Below are 19,151 nucleotides of genomic sequence, written 5' to 3' on the forward strand. Positions count from 1 at the left end.
GAGCGGGATTTGGGGAAAATTTGGGATTTTGGGGATTTGGGGTGAATTCCGGGATTTTGGGTCTGTCCAGACGGGGATTGGGGAAAAATTGGGGTTTTGGGGGATTTGGGGTGAATTCCAGGGATTTTGGGTCTGTCCAGAGGGGGATTTGGGGAAAATTATGGGATTTGGGGGTGAATTCCGGGGATTTTGGGTCTGTCCGGAGCGGGATTTGGGGAAATTTGGGATTTTGGGGGATTTGGGGCGAATTCTGGGGATTTTGGGTCTGTCTGGAGCGGGATTTGGGGAAAATTATGGGATTTGGGTGAATTCCGGGATTTTGGGTCTGTCTGGAGCGGGATTTGGGGAAAATTTGGGATTTTGGGGGATTTGGGGCGAATTCCGGGGATTTTGGGTCTGTCCAGACGGGGATTTGGGGAAAAATTGGGGTTTTGGGGGATTTGGGGTGAATTCTGGGGATTTTGGGTCTGTCCAGAGGGGATTTGGGGAAAATTATGGGATTTGGGGTGAATTCTGAGGATTTTGGGTCTGTCCGGAGCGGGATTTGGGGAAAATTTGGGGTTTGGGGATTTTGGGGCGAATTCCAGGGATTTTGGGTCTGTCCAGAGCGGGATTTGGGGAAAATTTGGGGGTTTGGGGGATTTGGGGTGAATTCCAGGGATTTTGGGTCTGTCCAGAGGGGGATTTGGGGAAAAATATGAGATTTTGGAGTGAATTTGGGGGATTTGGGGCGAATTCCGGGGATTTTGGGTCTGTCCGGAGCGGGATTTGGGGAAAATTTGGGGGTTTGGGGGATTTGGGGTGAATTCCGGGGATTTTGGGTCTGTCCAGACGGGGATTTGGGGAAAAATTGGGGTTTTGGGGGATTTGGGGTGAATTCTGGGGATTTTGGGTCTGTCCAGAGGGGGATTTGGGGAAAATTATGGGATTTGGGGTGAATTCTGGGGATTTTGGGTCTGTCCAGACGGGGATTTGGGGAAAAATTGGGGTTTTGGGGGATTTGGGGTGAATTCTGGGGATTTTGGGTCTGTCCAGAGGGGGATTTGGGGAAAATTTGGGGATTTGGGGCGAATTCTGGGGATTTTGGGTCTGTCCGGAGCGGGATTTGGGGAAAATTTGGGGGTTTGGGGGATTTGGGGCGAATTCCAGGGATTTTGGGTCTGTCCAGAGGGGGATTTGGGGAAAATTATGGGATTTGGGGTGAATTCCGGGGATTTTGGGTCTGTCCGGAGCGGGATTTGGGGAAAATTTGGGATTTTGGGGGATTTGGGGCGAATTCTGGGGATTTTGGGTCTGTCCAGACGGGGATTTGGGGAAAAATTGGGGTTTTGGGGGATTTGGGGTGAATTCTGGGGATTTTGGGTCTGTCCGGAGGGGGATTTGGGGAAAATTATGGGATTTGGGGTGAATTCCGGGGATTTTGGGTCTGTCCGGAGCAGGATTTGGGGAAAATTTGGGATTTTGGGGGATTTAGGGCGAATTCTGGGGATTTTGGGTCTGTCTGGAGCGGGATTTGGGGAAAATTTGGGATTTTGGGGGATTTGGGGCGAATTCCGGGGATTTTGGGTCTGTCCAGACGGGGATTTGGGGAAAAATTGGGGTTTTGGGGGATTTGGGGTGAATTCTGGGGATTTTGGGTCTGTCCGGAGCGGGATTTGGGGAAAATTATGGGATTTGGGGTGAATTCTGGGGATTTTGGGTCTGTCCGGAGCAGGATTTGGGGAAAATTTGGGATTTTGGGGGATTTGGGGTGAATTCCAGGGATTTTGGGTCTGTCCAGACGTGGATTTGGGTAAAAATATGAGATTTTGGAGTGAATTTGGGGGATTTGGGGCGAATTCCGGGGATTTTGGGTCTGTCCGGAGGGGGATTTGGGGAAAAATTGGGGTTTTGGGGGATTTGGGGTGAATTCTGGGGATTTTGGGTCTGTCCGGAGCGGGATTTGGGGAAAATTTGGGGGTTTGGGGGATTTGGGGTGAATTCTGGGGATTTTGGGTCTGTCTGGAGTGGGATTTGGGGAAAATTTGGGATTTTGGGGGATTTGGGGCGAATTCCGGGGATTTTGGGTCTGTCCAGACGGGGATTTGGGGAAAAATTGGGGTTTTGGGGGATTTGGGGTGAATTCTGGGGATTTTGGGTCTGTCCGGAGCAGGATTTGGGGAAAATTTGGGGGTTTGGGGGATTTGGGGTGAATTCCGGGGATTTTGGGTCTGTCCGGACGGGGATTTGGGGAAAATTTGGGATTTTGGGGGATTTGGGGCGAATTCCGGGGTTTTTGGGTCGTTCTGGACGAGGACTTGGCGAAAAATTGGTGAATTTGGGGGATTTGGGGCATTTCTGGGGATTTTTGGGGCGTTTCTGGGGGTTTTGGGTCGGTTTTGGGGCATTTTTGGGGTGTTTTTGGGGCTTTTGGGGGCGTTTTTGGGGCATTTTGGGGGGTTTTAGGTCAGGTTTTGGGGCATTTTTGGGGAGTTTTGGGGTGATTTGGGGGGATTTTTGGGGCGTTTCTGGGGGGTTTTGGGTCAGTTTTGGGGCGTTTTGGTCAGTTTTGGGGCGTTTTGGTCAGTTTCGGGGCATTTTTGGGGCGTTTTGGGGGCTTTTGGGGGCGTTTTTGGGGCGGTTTTGAGGCATTTTAGGGGGTTTTAGGTCAGTTTTTGGGGCATTTTTGGGGTGATTTGGGAGGATTTTTGGGGCGTTTCTGGGGGGTTTTGGGTCAGTTTTGGCGCGTTTTGGTCAGTTTCGGGGCATTTTTGGGGTGTTTTTGGGGCTTTTGGGGGCGTTTTTGGGGCATTTTGGGGGGTTTTAGGTCAGTTTTTGGGGCATTTTTGGGGAGTTTTGGGGTGATTTGGGAGGATTTTTGGGGCGTTTCTGGGGGTTTTGGGTCAGTTTTGGGGCATTTTTGGGGTGTTTTTGGGGCGGTTTTGAGGCATTTTGGGGGGTTTTGGGTCAGTTTTGGGGCATTTCTGGGGGTTTTGGGGCGTTTCTGGGGGGTTTTGGGTCAGTTTTGGGGCATTTTTGGGGCGTTTTTGGGGCTTTTGGGGGCGTTTTTGGGTCGGTTTTGAGGCATTTTGGGGGGTTTTAGGTCAGTTTTTGGGGCATTTTTGGGGAGTTTTGGGGTGATTTGGGAGGATTTTGGGGGCGTTTCTGGGGGTTTTGGGTCAGTTTTGGGGCATTTTTGGGGCAGTTTGGGGCTTTTGGGGGCATTTTTGGGGCGGTTTTGAGGCATTTTGGGGGGTTTTAGGTCAGTTTTTGGGGCATTTCTGGGGGAGTTTTGGGGTGATTTGGGAGGATTTTTGGGGCGTTTCTGGGGGGTTTTGGTCAGTTTTGGGGCATTTTTGGGGTGTTTTTGGGGCGGTTTTGAGGCATTTTGGGGGGTTTTGGGTCAGTTTTGGGGCATTTCTGGGGGTTTTGGGGCGTTTCTGGGGGGTTTGGGGTCAGTTTTGGGGCATTTTTGGGGCGTTTTTGGGGCTTTTGGGTGCGTTTTCGGGTCAGTTTTGAGGCATTTTGGGGGGTTTTAGGTCAGTTTTTGGGGTGATTTGGGAGGATTTTGGGGGTTTGGGGGCGTTTCGGGGGGTGGTTGTGGGGCTGCCCCATAGCTCTGCCCCACAGCGCGGCGCAGATCGAGCTCCTGCAGCTGCTGGTGGGAATCGCCAACGAGAACGGGCTGGGGGTGGCGCTGGAGGTGAAGATCAAGTTCAACATCATCGCGTCCCTCTACGACTACAACCCCAACCTGGCCACCTACATGAAGGTGTGGGGCAGGATGTGTGGGGCAGGATGTGTGGGGCAGGAGGTGTGGGGCAGAGCTGTGGGGCGGGAGGTGTGGGGTAGGAGCTGTGCGGTAGGAGATGTGGGGTAGAAAGTGCCAGGGGGGAGGTTGAGAGGTCCTGGGGTGTGGGGCAGGATGTGTGGGGCAGAGCTATAGGGCAGGAGCTGTGGGGCGGGAGGTGTGGGGTAGGAGATGTGGGGTAGGAGATGTGGGGCAGGAGATTTGGGGTAGGAGCTGTGCGGTAGGAGATGTGGGGTAGAAAGTGCCAGGGGGGAGGTTGAGAGGTCCTGGGGTGTGGGGCAGGATGTGTGGGGCAGGATGTGTGGGGCAGGATGTGTGGGGCAGAGCTGTGGGGCAGGAAATTTGGGGTAGGAGCTGTGGGGTAGGAGGTGTGGGGCAGAAAGTGCCAGGGGGGAGGTTGAGAGGTCCTGGGGTGTGGGGCAGGATGTGTGGGGCAGGATGTGTGGGGCAGGATGTGTGGGGCAGAGCTGTGGGGCGGGAGGTGTGGGGTAGGAGCTGTGGGGTAGGAGATGTGGGGCAGAAAGTGCTGGGGGGGGAGGTTGAGAGGTTCTGGGGTGTGGGGCAGGATGTGTGGGGCAGGATGTGTGGGGCAGAGCTGTGGGGCGGGAGGTGTGGGGTAGGAGCTGTGGGGTAGGAGATGTGGGGCAGAAAGTGCCAGGGGGGAGGTTGAGAGGTCCTGGGGTGTGGGGCAGGATGTGTGGGGCAGGATGTGTGGGGCAGAGCTGTGGGGCGGGAGGTGTGGGGTAGGAGCTGTGGGGTAGGAGATGTGGGGCAGAAAGTGCCAGGGGGGAGGTTGAGAGGTCCTGGGGTGTGGGGCAGGATGTGTGGGGCAGGATGTGTGGGGCAGAGCTGTGGGGCGGGAGATTTGGGGTAGGAGCTGTGGGGTAGGAGATGTGGGGCAGAAAGTGCTGGGGGGTGAGGTTGAGAGGTCCTGGGGTGTGGGGCAGGATGTGTGGGGCAGAGCTATAGGGCAGGATGTGTGGGGCAGGATGTGTGGGGCAGAGCTGTGGGGCGGGAGGTGTGGGGTAGGAGATGTGGGGCAGAAAGTGCTGGGGGGGGGAGGTTGAGAGGTCCTGGGGGGTGGGAGGTGGGGGGGGGGGGGTGGGGGGGTGGGGCACAGCTATGGGGCAGGATGTGGGGCAGCACTGGGGGTCACTATGGGGCAGGCCGTGGGGCGCTGTGGGTCAGAGCTTCTCCCCCAGCCCAAACTGTGGCAGAAGCGCCCTTGGGGCAGCGCTGTGGGTCAGGAGGTGGGTCAGGGGGTCGCCGTGGGTCACTATGGGGCAGGCTGTTGGTCGCTATGGGGCAGGCCGTGGGTCACTGTGGGTCGTTGTGGGTCAGAGGTGGCTGTTTGCAGCCCGAGCTGTGGCAGAAGCACGCCGTGGGTCAGGCTGTGGGTCAGGGTGTCGCCGTGGGTCGCTGTGGGGCAGGCCGTGGGTCGCTATGGGGCAGGCCGTGGGGCGCTGTGGGTCAGAGGTGGCCGTTTGCAGCCCGAGCTGTGGCAGAAGCGCCCTTGGGGCAGTGCTGTGGGTCAGGAGGTGTGTCAGGGGGTCGCCGTGGGTCGCTGTGGGGCAGGCCGTGGGGCGCTATGGGGCAGGCCGTGGGGCGCTGTGGGTCAGAGGTGGCCGTTTGCAGCCTGAGCTGTGGCAGAAGCGCCCTTGGGGCAGCGCTGTGGGTCGGGAGGTGTGTCAGGGGGTCGCCGTGGGGCAGGCCGTGGGTCGCTATGGGGCAGGCCGTGGGGCGCTGTGGGTCAGAGCTTCCCCCCCAGCCCGAGCTGTGGCAGAAGTGCCTGGGCTGCATCGAGGAGCTGCTGGACGAGCTGTTCCTGCACCCCGAGATCTTCATCGGGGAGAACATCCTGGAGGAGTCGGAGAACCTGAGCAACCCCGAGCAGGTGGGGGGCACTTGGGGGGCTGGGGGGGCACTTGGGGGGCTGGGGGAGGCACTTGGGGGGCTGGGGGAGGCACTTGGGGGGCTGGGGGGGCACTTGGGGGGCTGGGGGAGGCACTTGGGGGGGCTGGGGGAGGCACTTGGAGGGCACTTGGGGGGCTGGGGGAGGCACTTGGGGGCCTGGGGGGGCACTTGGGGGGCACTTGGGGGGCTGGGAGGGGCACTGGGGGGGCTGGGGGGTCACTTAGGGGTCACTTGGAGGGCATTTGCGGTCACTTGGGGGGCTGGGAGGGCACTTGGGGGGCTGGGAGGGCACTTGGGGGGCTGGGGGGTCACTTGGGGGTCACTTGGGGGGCTGGGGGGGCACTGGGGGGGCTGGGGGGGCACTTTGGGGTCACTTGGAGGGCATTTGGAGTCACTTGGGGGGCTGGGAGAGCACTTGGGGGGCACTTGGGGGGCTGGGGGGGGAGTTGGGGGGCAGTTGTGGGTCTGCAAGTGACTTGTGGGTCCCCCAGGGGTCACTTGTGGGTCATTTATGGGTCTGGGGTCACTTGGGGGTCACTTACGGGTCATTTATGGGTCTGGGGGTCACTTGTGGGTCTGGGGGTCACTTGGGGGTCACTTATGGGTCATTTATGGATCTGGGGTCACTTGGGGGTCACTTGCAGGTCTGGGGGTCACTTGGGGGTCACTTGGGGGTCTGGGGGTCACTTGTGGGTCACTTGTGGGTCTGGGGGTCGCTTGGGGGTCACTTGTGGGTCTGGGGGTCAGTTGTGGGTCACTTGTGGGTCTGGGGGTCACTTGGGGGTCACTTGGGGGTCATTTATGGATCTGGGGGTCGCTTGGGGGTCACTTGTGGGTCTGGGGGTCGCTTGGGGGTCACTTGTGGGTCTGGGGGTCACTTGTGGGTCACTTGTGGGTCACTTGGGGGTCACTTGGGGGTCACTTGTGGGTCACGTGTGGGTCATTTATGGATCTGGGGGTCGCTTGTGGGTCACTTGTGGGTCTGGGGGTCACTTGTGGGTCACTTGTGGGTCACTTGTGGGTCATTTATGGATCTGGGGGTCGCTTGGGGGTCACTTGGGGGTCACTTGTGGGTCACTTGTGGGTCATTTATGGATCTGGGGGTCACTTGGTGGGTCACTTGTGGGTCTGGGGGTCACTTGTGGGTCACTTGTGGGTCACTTGTGGGTCACTTGTGGGTCGCTGCCCCCAGCCCCTGCGGGTCCGCGGCTGCATCCTGACGCTGGTGGAGCGGATGGACGAGGAGTTCACCAAGATCATGCAGAACACCGACCCCCACTCCCAGGGTGCGCCGTGGGGCGGGATCTGTGGGGCAGGATCTATGGGGCGGGGCCGTGGGGCGGCATCTATGGGGCAGGATCTATGGGGCAGGTCCGTGGGGCAGGAGCTGTGGGGCAGAGGGAGCTGTGGGCCAGAGCTGTGGGGCAGAGGGAGCTGTGGGGTGGGATCTATGGGGCAGGAGCTGTGGGGTGGGGCCCTGGGGCAGGGGCCATGGGGCAGGATCTATGGGGCAGGAGCTGTGGGGCAGGATCTATGGGGCCAGGGGTGTGGGGTGGAGCTGTGGGGCAGGATCTATGGGGCAGGAGCTGTGGGGCAGGATCTATGGGGCGGGGCCGTGGGGCAGGAGCTGTGGGGCAGAGGGAGCTGTGGGGTGGGATCTATGGGGCAGGAGCTGTGGGGTGGGGCCCTGGGGCAGGGGCCGTGGGGCAGGATCTATGGGGCAGGAGCTGTGGGGCAGGATCTATGGGGTGGAGCTGTGGGGCGGGATCTATGGGGCGGAGCTGTGGGGCAGGATCTATAGGGCAGGGGGTGTGGGGCGGAGCTGTGGGGCAGGATCTATAGGGCAGGGGGTGTGGGGTGGAGCTGTGGGGCAGGGGCTGTGGGGCAGGATCTATGGGGCAGAGCTGTGGGGCAGGAGGATGTTAAGGGGCAGAGGGAAGCTGGGTGGGATCTGTGGGGCTGGGGGTGGATCTATGGGGCTGGAGGCAGCCCCACAGGGACTTGAGGGCCAGAGGGGACCCCAATCACCCCCCATAGCCCCCCCCACACTTATGGGTCCCAAACCCCCCCCCAGCTCCCACTTATGGGTCCCAAGACCCCCCATACACCCACTTATGGGTCCCAAACCCCCCCCCCAGCACCACTTATGGGTCCCAAACCCCCCCCCAGCTCCACTTATGGGTCCCAAACCCCCCCAGCACCACTTATGGGTCCCAAACCCCCCCCAGCACCACTTATGGGTCCCAAAACCCCCCAACACCCCCCATAACCCCCCCCCCAGCACCACTTATGGGTCCCAAACCCCCCCCAGCACCACTTATGGGTCCCAAAACCCCCCCATACACCCACTTATGGGTCCCAACCCCCCCCCCCCAGCTCCACTTATGGGTCCCAAACCCCCCCATACACCCACTTATGGGTCCCAACCCCCCCCCCCAGCTCCACTTATGGGTCCCAAACCCCCCCCAGCTCCACTTATGGGTCCCAAAACCCCCCCCAGAACCACTTATGGGTCCCAAACCCCCCCATACACCCACTTATGGGTCCCAACCCCCCCCCCCAGCTCCACTTATGGGTCCCAAACCCCCCCCAGCTCCACTTATGGGTCCCAAACCCCCCCCCCCAGAACCACTTATGGGTCCCAAACCCCCCCCCCCAGCACCACTTATGGGTCCCAAAACCCCCAACACCCCCCATAACCCCCCCCCCAGCACCACTTATGGGTCCCAACCCCCCCCCAGCTCCACTTATGGGTCCCAAACCGCCCCATACACCCACTTATGGGTCCCAACCCCCCCCCAGCACCACTTATGGGTCCCAAACCCCCCCATACACCCCCTTACAGGTCCCAAACCCCCTTCCAGCTCCCCACACCCTTCCCTCCACCCCCCAAATCCCCCCTTGAACCCCCTCCCGTCCTTCCTCACCCCCTATTTTTTTATTTTTTTATTTTTTCGTGTCCCACCCCGGGCTCAGAATACGTCGACCACCTGAAGGACGAGGCCCGGGTGTGCGCCATCATCGCCCGCCTCCAGCGCTACCTGCAGGAGAAGGGCACGACGGAGGAGCTGTGCCGCGTTTACCTCCGCCGCGTCCTCCACACCTACTACAAATTCGACTACCGCGCTCACCGCCGTGGGGCGGGCGACGCCCGGGCGCCGAAAACCGAGAAAAACGAGGGTGAGGAGGAGGAAGAAGAGGACGAGGAAGAAGAGGAAGAAGAAGACTCGGCGGCCTTGATGGAGCGGTTGTGTAAGTACGTTTACGCCAAGGACCGCACCGACCGCATCCGCACCTGCGCCATCCTCTGCCACATCTACCACCACGCCCTGCACAGCCGCTGGTACCAGGCCCGCGACCTCATGCTCATGTCGCACCTCCAGGATAACATCCAGCACGCCGACCCACCCGTGCAGGTTCGGGGGGGGTTATTGGGGGGGTTTGGAGACCCATAAGTGGTGCTGGGGGGGTGTTGAGGGGGTTTTGGGACCCATAAGTGGTGTTGGGGGGGGGTTTGGGGACCCATAAGTGGTGTTGGGGGGGGGTTTGGGGGGTGTTGAGGGGGGTTTTGGGACCCATAAGTGGTGCTGGGGGGGGGTTTGGGACCCATAAGTGGTGCTGGGGGGGGGTTTGGGACCCATAAGCGGGTGTATGGGGGGTATTGGGGGGTGTTGAGGGGGTTTTGGGACCCATAAGTGGTGTTGGGGGGGGGTTTGGGGGGTGTTGAGGGGGGTTTTTGGGACCCGTAAGTGGGTGTATGGGGGGCTGTGAGGGGTGTTGAGGGGGTTTGGGGACCCGTAAGTGGTGCTGGGGGGGTTTGGGACCCATAAGTGGTGTTGGGGGGGGTTTGGGGGGTGTTGAGGGGGTTTTGGGACCCATAAGTGGTGCTGGGGGGGGGTTTGGGACCCATAAGTGGTGCTGGGGGGGGGTTTGGGACCCATAAGTGGTGTTGGGGGGGGTTTGGGGACCCATAAGCAGGTGTATGGGGGGTATTGGGGGGTGTTGAGGAGGGTTTTGGGACCCATAAGTGGTGCTGGGGGGGTTTGGGACCCATAAGTGGGTGTATGGGGGGTTTGGGACCCATAAGTGGTGCTGGGGGGGGGTTTGGGGACCCATAAGTGGTGCTGGGGGGGGGTTTGGGACCCATAAGTGGTGCTGGGGGGGGGTTTGGGACCCATAAGCGGTGTATGGGGGGTTTGGGACCCATAAGTGGTGCTGGGGGGGGGTTTGGGGACCCATAAGTGGTGCTGGGGGGGGTTTGGGACCCATAAGTGGTGTTGGGGGGGTGTTGGGGGGGTTTGGGACCCATAAGTGGTGTTGGGGGGGGTGTTGAGGGGGGTTTGGGACCCATAAGTGGTGTTGGGGGGGGTTTGGGACCCATAAGTGGTGCTGGGGGGGGGTTTGGGACCCATAAGCGGGTGTATGGGGGGTTTGGGACCCATAAGTGGTGTTGGGGGGGTGTTGGGGGCGGTTTGGGGACCCGTAAGTGGTGCTGGGGGGGGGGTTTGGGACCCATAAGTGGGTGTATGGGGGGTATTGGGGGGTGTTGAGGGGGGTTTTGGGACCCATAAGTGGTGCTGGGGGGGGGTTTGGGACCCATAAGTGGTGCTGGGGGGGGGTTGGGACCCATAAGCGGGTGTATGGGGGGGTTTGGGACCCATAAGTGGGTGTATGGGGGGTTTGGATAAGTGGTGCTGGGGGGGGGTTTGGGACCCATAAGTGGGTGTATGGGGGGGTTTGGGACCCATAAGTGGGTGTATGGGGGGGTTTGGGACCCATAAGTGGTGCTGGGGGGGTTTTGGGACCCATAAGTGGGTGTATGGGGGGTTTGGGACCCATAAGTGGTGCTGGGGGGGGGGTTGGGACCCATAAGTGGTGTTGGGGGGGCGTTGGGGGGGGTTTGGGACCCATAAGTGGTGTTGGGTGGGGTTTGGGACCCATAAGTGGTGCTGGGGGGGGGGTTGGGACCCATAAGTGGTGTTGGGGGGGTGTTGGGTGGGGTTTGGGACCCATAAGTGGTGCTGGGGGGGGGTTTTGGGACCCATAAGTGGTGCTGGGGGGGGTTTGGGACCCATAAGTGGTGTTGGGGGGGGTCTGGGACCCATAAGTGGGTGTATGGGGGGTTTTGGGACCCATAAGTGGGTGTATGGGGGGGTTTGGGACCCATAAGTGGTGCTGGGGGGGGTTATTGGGGTTTTCTCTGCCCCACAAGTGGTTGTGGGGGGCCACCCCCCCCCCTCTGCCCCCCAAGTTCTCCATCTCTAGACCCATCCTCCGCCCCACAACCTCTCTGCCCCCCAAGTTCCCCGTCTTTGAAGGTTCCTCCCCGCCCCACACATCCTCCTCCCGCCCCACACATCCTCCTCCCGCCCCACATCTCCTCCCGCCCCACAACTTCTCCATCTTTAGATTCTTCTTTCACCCAACTTCTCCATCCTCAAACGTTCCTCCCGCCCCATATTTCCTCCTGCCCCACAACCTCCCTCTTCCCGCCCCACAACCTCCCTCTTCCCGCCCCACACATCCTCCTCCTGCCCCACAACTTCTCCATCTTTAGACTCTTCTTTCACCCAACTTCTCCACCTCCGAACGTTCCTCCCCGCCCCACATTTCCTCCCCGCCCCACATTTCCTCCCCGCCCCACATTTCCTCCCGCCCCACATCCTCCTCCTGCCCCACACATCCTCCTCCCCGCCCCCCAACTTCTCCATCTTTGAAGGTTCTTCCACCCCGTTTTCACCCAACTTCTCCACCTCCGAACGTTCCTCCCCGCCCCACATTTCCTCCCCGCCCCACAACCTCCTCCTGCCCCACACATCCTCCTCCCGCCCCACAGATCCTCCCGCCCCACAACTTCTCCATCTTTAGATTCTTCTTTCACCCAACTTCTCCATCCTCGAATGTTCCTCCCGCCCCACACATCCTCCTCCTCCTGCCCCACATCTCCCTCTCCTGCCCCACATCTCCCTCTCCTGCCCCACATCTCCCTCTCCACCCCACAACCTCTCCACCCCACAACTTCTCCATCTTTAGATTCTTCTTTCACCCAACTTCTCCATCTCCAAACGTTCCTCCCGCCCCACACATCCTCCTCCTCCCGCCCCACACATCCTCCTCCTCCCGCCCCACACATCCTCCTCCTCCCGCCCCACACATCCTCCTCCTCCCGCCCCACACATCCTCCTCCCGCCCCACACATCCTCCTCCCGCCCCACACATCCTCCTCCCGCCCCACACATCCTCCTCCCGCCCCACATTTCCTCCCGCCCCACATCTTTCTCCCGCCCCCCACCTTCTCCATCTTTGAAGGTTCTTCCACCCCATTTTCACCCAACTTCTCCACCTCCGAACGTTCCTCCCCGCCCCACATTTCCTCCCCGCCCCACAACCTCCCTCCTCCCGCCCCACACATCCTCCTCCCGCCCCACAGATCCTCCCGCCCCACAACTTCTCCATCTTTAGATTCTTCTTTCACCCAACTTCTCCATCCTCGAATGTTCCTCCCGCCCCACACATCCTCCTCCTCCTGCCCCACATCTCCCTCTCCTGCCCCACATCTCCCTCTCCTGCCCCACATCTCCCTCTCCTGCCCCACATCTCCCTCTCCTGCCCCACATCTCCCTCTCCTGCCCCACATCTCCCTCTCCTGCCCCACAACTTCTCCATCTTTAGATTCTTCTTTCACCCAACTTCTCCATCCTCGAACATTCCTCCCGCCCCACAACCTCCCTCCTCCCGCCCCACACATCCTCCTCCTCCCGCCCCACACATCCTCCTCCCGCCCCACGTTTCCTCCCACCCCACATCTTTCTCCCGCCCCCCAACTTCCCCATCTTTGAAGGTTCTTCCACCCCATTTTCACCCAACTTCTCCACCTCCGAACGTTCCTCCCCGCCCCACATTTCCTCCCCGCCCCACATTTCCCTCCCCGCCCCACATTTCCTCCCGCCCCACAGATCCTCTACAACCGCACCATGGTCCAGCTGGGGATCTGCGCCTTCCGCCAAGGCCTCATCAAAGACGCCCACAACGCGCTGCTGGACATCCAGTCCTCGGGGCGGGCCAAGGAGCTGCTGGGCCAAGGGCTGCTCCTGCGCAGCCTCCAGGAGCGTAACGCCGAGCAGGAGAAGGTGGAGAAGCGGCGTCAGGTCCCCTTCCACATGCACGTCAACCTCGAGCTGCTCGAGTGCGTTTATCTGGTGGCCGCCATGTTGTTGGAGATCCCTTACATGGCGGCACACGAGTTCGACGCCCGGCGGAGGATGATCAGCAAACAGTTCCACCACCAGCTGCGCGTCGGGGAGAGGCAGCCGCTGCTGGGTGAGGGGGAAGGGAGAGAGGAGGGGGGGGTTTGGGTATCGGGGTGGCGCCTTTCGTGCTTAAGATGGCGGGTTTGGGTCTCGAGATGGCGGTTTTGGGCCTCAAGATGGCGGTTTTGGGCTGTGGGGTGGCGGTTCTGGGTCTCAAGATGGCGGTTTGGGTCTTAGGGTGGTGGGTTTGGGTCTCAAGATGGCAGTTCTGGGTCTCAAGATGGCGGTTTTGGGCCTCAAGATGGCGGTTTGGGTCTTAGAGTGGTGGGTTTGGGTCTCGAGATGGCGGGTTTGGGCTGTGGGGTGGTGGTTTTGGGTCTCAAGATGGCGGGTTTGTGTCTCAAGATGGCGGTTCTGGGCCTCAAGATGGCGGTTTTGGGTCTCAAGATGGCGGTTTTGGGTCTCAAGATGGCGGTTTTGGGTCTCAAGATGGCGGTTTGGGTCTCAAGATGGCGGTTTTGGGCCTCAAGATGGCGGTTTTGGGCCTCAAGATGGCGGTTTTGGGCTGTGGGGTGGCGGTTTTGGGTCTCAAGATGGCGGTTTGGGTCTCAAGATGGCGGTTTTGGGCCTCAAGATGGCGGTTTTGGGCCTCAAGATGGCGGTTTTGGGCCTCAAGATGGCGGTTTTGGGCCTCAAGATGGCGGTTTGGGTCTCAAGATGGCGGTTTTGGGCTGTGGGGTGGCGGTTTTGGGTCTCAAGATGGCGGTTTTGGGTCTCAAGATGGCGGTTTGGGTCTCAAGATGGCGGTTTTGGGTCTCAAGATGGCGGTTTTGGGCCTCAAGATGGCGGTTTGGGTCTCAAGATGGCGGTTTTGGGCCTCAAGATGGCGGTTTTGGGCCTCAAGATGGCGGTTTTGGGTCTCAAGATGGCGGTTTTGGGCCTCAAGATGGCGGTTTTGGGCCTCAAGATGGCGGTTTTGGGCCTCAAGATGGCGGTTTTGGGCCTCAAGATGGCGGTTTTGGGCTGTGGGGTGGCAGTTTTGGGTCTCAAGATGGCGGTTTTGGGTCTCAAGATGGCGGTTTTGGGCCTCAAGATGGCGGTTTTGGGTCTCAAGATGGCGGTTTTGGGCCTCAAGATGGCGGTTTTGGGCCTCAAGATGGCGGTTTTGGGTCTCAAGATGGCGGTTTTGGGCCTCAAGATGGCGGTTTTGGGTCTCAAGATGGCGGTTTTGGGCCTCAAGATGGCGGTTTTGGGTCTCAAGATGGCGGTTTTGGGCCTCAAGATGGCGGTTTTGGGCCTCAAGATGGCGGTTTGGGTCTCAAGATGGCGGTTTTGGGCTGTGGGGTGGCGGTTTTGGGTCTCAAGATGGCGGTTTTGGGCCTCAAGATGGCGGTTTTGGGTCTCAAGATGGCGGTTTTGGGTCTCAAGATGGCGGTTTTGGGTCTCAAGATGGCGGTTTGGGTCTCAAGATGGCGGTTTTGGGCCTCAAGATGGCGGTTTGGGTCTCAAGATGGCGGTTTGGGCCTCAAGATGGCGGTTTTGGGCTGTAGAGTGGTAGTTTTGGGCCTCAAGATGGCGGTTCTGGGTCTCAAGATGGCGGTTCTGGGTCTCAAGATGGCGGTTTTGGGCCTCAAGATGGCGGTTTGGGACTCAAGATGGCGGTTTTGGGCCTCAAGATGGCGGTTTTGGGTCTCAAGATGGCAGTTTTGGGCCTCAAGATGGCGGTTTTGGGCCTCAAGATGGCGGTTTTGGGCCTCAAGATGGCGGTTTGGGCCTCAAGATGGCGGTTTTGGGCTGTAGAGTGGTAGTTTTGGGCCTCAAGATGGCGGTTTTGGGCCTCAAGATGGCGGTTTGGGTCTCAAGATGGCGGTTTTGGGCCTCAAGATGGCGGTTTGGGTCTCAAGATGGCGGTTTTGGGCCTCAAGATGGCGGTTTTGGGCCTCAAGATGGCGGTTTTGGGCCTCAAGATGGCGGTTTTGGGTCTCAAGATGGCGGTTTTGGGCCTCAAGATGGCGGTTTTGGGTCTCAAGATGGCGGTTTTGGGCCTCAAGATGGCGGTTTGGGCCTCAAGATGGCGGTTTTGGGCCTCAAGATGGCGGTTTTGGGCCTCAAGATGGCGGTTTTGGGTCTCAAGATGGCGGTTTGGGCCCCAAAATGTCGGGTTTTACCCCAAAATGTCGGGTTTTACCCCAAAACAGCGGGTTTTTTTCAGCCCCAAAATCGCAGGTTTTAGCCCCAAAATGGCGGCGTTGCACCCCAAAATGGCGGGTTTGCCCCCAAAATTGTGCGCTTTGGCCCCCAAAATGGCTTTTTTTCACCCAAAATGGCTTTTTTTCCCCAAAATGGCTTTTTTTCCCCAAAATGGCTTTTTTTCACCCAAAATGGCTTTTTTTCACCCAAAATGGCTTTTTTTCCCCAAAATGGCTTTTTTTCCCCAAAATGGCTTTTTTTCCCCCAAATGGCTTTTTTTTCCCTCAAAATGGCTTTTTTTCCCCAAAATGGCTTTTCTCACCCCAAAATGGCGCTTTTTTCCCCAAAATGGCGCTTTTTTCCCCAAAATGGCTTTTTTTTCACCCAAAATGGCTTTTTTTTCACCCAAAATGGCGCTTTTTTCCCCAAAATGGCTTTTTTTTCACCCAAAATGGCTTTTTTTTCCCCAAAATGGCTTTTTTTTCCCCAAAATGGCTTTTTTTTTTCCCCAAAGTGGCTTATTTTCCCCCAAAGTGGCTTATTTTCCCCCAAAGTGGCTTATTTTCCCCCAAAATGGCTTTTTTTCCCCCAAAACGGCTTTTTTCCCAAAAATGGCTTTTTTTACCCTAAAATGGCCTTTTTTTACCAAAAATGTCTTTTTTACCATAAAATGGCTTTTTTTTTACCCAAACCAGTTTTTTTTTACCCAAAATGGCTTTTTTTCCCCCAAAATGACATTTTTTACCCCAAAACCTCGGGGTTTCACCCCAAAACGCCGATTTTTAATCCCAAAATATCAGTTTTTACCTTAAAGTCGTTTTTACACCAAAATGTCAATTTTTACCCTAAAATGCCTTTTTTTTTTTTTTTTTTACACCAAAATGCCATTTATTTACCCCAAAACCTTGGGTTTCACCCCAAAATCTCACTTTTCACCCCAAAATGTGGGTTTTATCACAAAATGTCAGTTTTTACCCCAAAATACCAGGTTTTGCCCCAAAATGCCACTTATTACCCCAAAATGCCATTTTTTACCCCAAAATCTCGCTTTTCGCCCCAAAATGCCGTTTTTCACCCCAAAATGTCGGGTTTTACCCCAAAACATCCCTTTTTGCCCCAAAATACCTTTTTTTTAACCCCCAAATCTCCCTTTTTACCACAAAATGTCGGTTTTTACCCCAAACTGCCCATTTCCCCTTGAGGCCGCCATTTTGTCCCCTCCAGCCGCCATTTTGTCCCCCCCCGGCCGCCATTTTGTCCCCCCCGGCCGCCATTTTGTCCCCCCCGGCCGCCATTTTGTCCCCCCCGGCCGCCATTTTGTCCCCTCCGGCCGCCATTTTGTCCCCCCCCGCCGCCATTTTCCCCCCTCCAGCCGCCATTTTGTCCCCCCCAGCCGCCATTTTGTCCCCCCCCAGCCGCCATTTTGTCCCCCCCCAGCCGCCATTTTGTCCCCTCCGGCCGCCATTTTGTCCCCTCCGGCCGCCATTTTGTCCCCCCCGCCGCCATTTTCCCCCTCCAGCCGCCATTTTGTCCCCCCCAGCCGCCATTTTGTCCCCCCCCAGCCGCCATTTTGTCCCCCCCAGCCGCCATTTTGTCCCCCCCCAGCCGCCATTTTCCCCCCTCCAGCCGCCATTTTCCCCCCTCCAGCCGCCATTTTGTCCCCCCCAGCCGCCATTTTGTCCCCCCAGCCGCCATTTTGTCCCCCCCGGCAGCAATTTTGTCACTCTCAGAGGCCATTTTCCCCCCTCCAGCCGCCATTTTCCCCCCTCCAGCCGCCATTTTCCCCCCTCCAGCCGCCATTTTGTCCCTCCCGGCCGCCATTTTGTCACTCTCAGAGGCCATTTTGTCCCCCCCAGCCGCCATTTTGTCCCCCCCGCCGCCATTTTCCCCCTCGTCAGCCATGTTGTCCCCCCGCAGGCCCCCCCGAGTCCATGCGGGAGCACGTGGTGGCGGCCTCCAAGGCCATGAAGACGGGCGACTGGCGCACGTGCCACCGCTTCGTGGTCAACGACAAGATGAACGGCAAGGTCTGGGACCTCTTCCCCGAGGCCGACAAAGTCCGCGCCATGTTGGTCAGGTGGGTGGGCGGGGCCTCGGGGGGGGAGTGGGCGGGGCCTCAGGGGGCGGGGTCAGTGGGTAGAGCCAATGGGGTGGCGCCAGGACGGGGCTGGGGGGGGGCGTCGGCCTCGTTTCAGGGCGGTCGGGGTTCCATCATGGCTGCCGGCCGCCATCTTGTTTCCGCCTTTGACCTCCATCTTGTTTTTTCCTTCCGCCGCCATCTTGTCTCCCCCTTCCTTTCCCCGCCGCCATCTTGTCTCCCCCTTCCTTTCCCCGCCGCCATCTTGTCTCCCTCTTCCTTCCGCCGCCATCTTGTCTCCCTCTTCCTTCCGCCGCCATCTTGTCTCCCCCTCCCTTCCCCCGCCATCTTGTCTCCCCCTCCCTTCCCCCGCCATCTTGTCTCCCCCTCCCTTCCCCCGCCATCTTGTCTCCCCCTCCCTTCCGCCGCCATCTTGTCTCCCCCTCCCTTCCGCCGCCATCTTGTCTCCCCCTCCCTTCCGCCGCCATCTTGTCTCCCCCTCCCTTCCGCCGCCATCTTGTCTCCCGCAGGAAGATCCAGGAGGAGTCTCTCCGCACGTACCTCTTCACCTACAGCAGCGTCTACGACTCCATCAGGTGACGGGCGGGGCTGGGGCTGGGTGGGCGGGGCCACGCCACACCCGGGCGTGTCTCCCGCTGACTCCTCCCCCTTTCCCCAGCATGGAGATCCTGGCGGACATGTTTGAGCTGGACCTGCCGACGGTTCACAGCATCATTAGCAAAATGATCATTAACGAGGAGCTGATGGTGAGAGGGGCACGGGGAGGGCGGGGGCGGCGTGGCCGTGTAGGGAAGGGGCGTGGCTTAATCCCGCCCCACCCCTTTTTTTTTTTTTTTCCCAGGCTTCTCTGGACCAACCGACGCAGACGGTGATGATGCACCGGACGGAGCCGACGGCCCAGCAGAACCTGGCGCTGCAATTGGCCGAAAAATTGGGGAATTTGGTGGAAAATAACGAGCGGGTCTTCGACCACAAACAGGGCTCCTACGGGGGCTACTTCCGAGGTCCCGCCCCACATCTCTGCCCCACATCCCGCTCCCCTGCCCCACATCCCATCCCACAGCCCTGCCCCACATTTCTGCCCCACATCCTGCACCACATCCCACATCTCTGCCCCACGTCCCAGCCCCACATCCCGCCCCCCAGCCCCACATCTCATCCCACAGCCCCACCCCGCATCCCTGTCCCGCCCCGCATCCTATCCCACAGCCCTGCCCCACATTTCTGCCCCACATCCCACATCCTGCCCCATAGCCCCACCTCTCTTCCCCACATCCCACCTCCCTGCCCCACATCCCAGCCCACCGCCCTGTCCCACATCTCTGCCCCACATCCCATCCCACAGCCCTGTCCCACCTCCCTGCCCCACATCTCATCCCACATCCCGCCCCCCCAGCCCCACATCCCATCCCACAGCCCCACCCCGCTCCTCAGCCCCACATCCCATCCCACAGCCCTGCCCCACATTTCTGCCCCAAATCCCACATCCTGCCCCATAGCCCCACATCCCGCCCCACAGCCCTGTCCCACCTCCCTGCCCCACATCTCATCCCACATCCCGCCCCGCAGCACCACCTCTCCGCCCCACATCCTTAACTTTTTTTTTTTTAATTTTTTTTTGTTTTTCCCTTAAATTTCTCTTTTTTTTATCCTCCAGATCAAAAAGATGGCTACCGGAAAGGCGACGGCGGCTACTTACGCCGCGGCGGCTACCGCCAGCAAGACCGTGGCTCCAACTACTGAACCCCACAGATTTTTTTCTTCCGCCCCACGGATTTTTTTTTTTTCCGCCCTGCAAGCGAATAAAATAATTAAATCAGCACCCGAGTGGCCTCGTGACGAACCCGCGGGGGGTTAATTAGTGACGAGGGGGGGAGGAGGAGGGTTTAACTTCGCCCCCACGGCCCCA

At 59.1% G+C, this 19,151-nt stretch overlaps 1 protein-coding gene across 1 annotated transcript in view; it reads left to right on the forward strand.

Moving 5' to 3' along the window:
* The window catches only part of LOC141972923 (eukaryotic translation initiation factor 3 subunit C-like), a 53,283-nt gene extending 34,219 nt beyond the window's left edge, over positions 1–19,064 (forward strand). Inside the window, 10 exon segments of the mRNA XM_074930985.1 lie at positions 3,610–3,751; positions 5,559–5,684; positions 6,897–6,990; positions 8,681–9,120; positions 12,661–13,024; positions 17,062–17,221; positions 17,752–17,817; positions 17,901–17,988; positions 18,084–18,246; positions 18,900–19,064. Of these exon segments, the coding sequence (XP_074787086.1) occupies positions 3,610–3,751; positions 5,559–5,684; positions 6,897–6,990; positions 8,681–9,120; positions 12,661–13,024; positions 17,062–17,221; positions 17,752–17,817; positions 17,901–17,988; positions 18,084–18,246; positions 18,900–18,985 (1,729 nt within the window). The 3' untranslated portion in view covers positions 18,986–19,064.
* Positions 19,065–19,151: the final 87 nt, after the last annotated feature.

The sequence above is a fragment of the Athene noctua genome, chromosome 37 (assembly GCF_965140245.1).
Source record: "Athene noctua chromosome 37, bAthNoc1.hap1.1, whole genome shotgun sequence".
In the NCBI taxonomy this organism is placed as follows: Eukaryota; Metazoa; Chordata; class Aves; order Strigiformes; family Strigidae; genus Athene; species Athene noctua.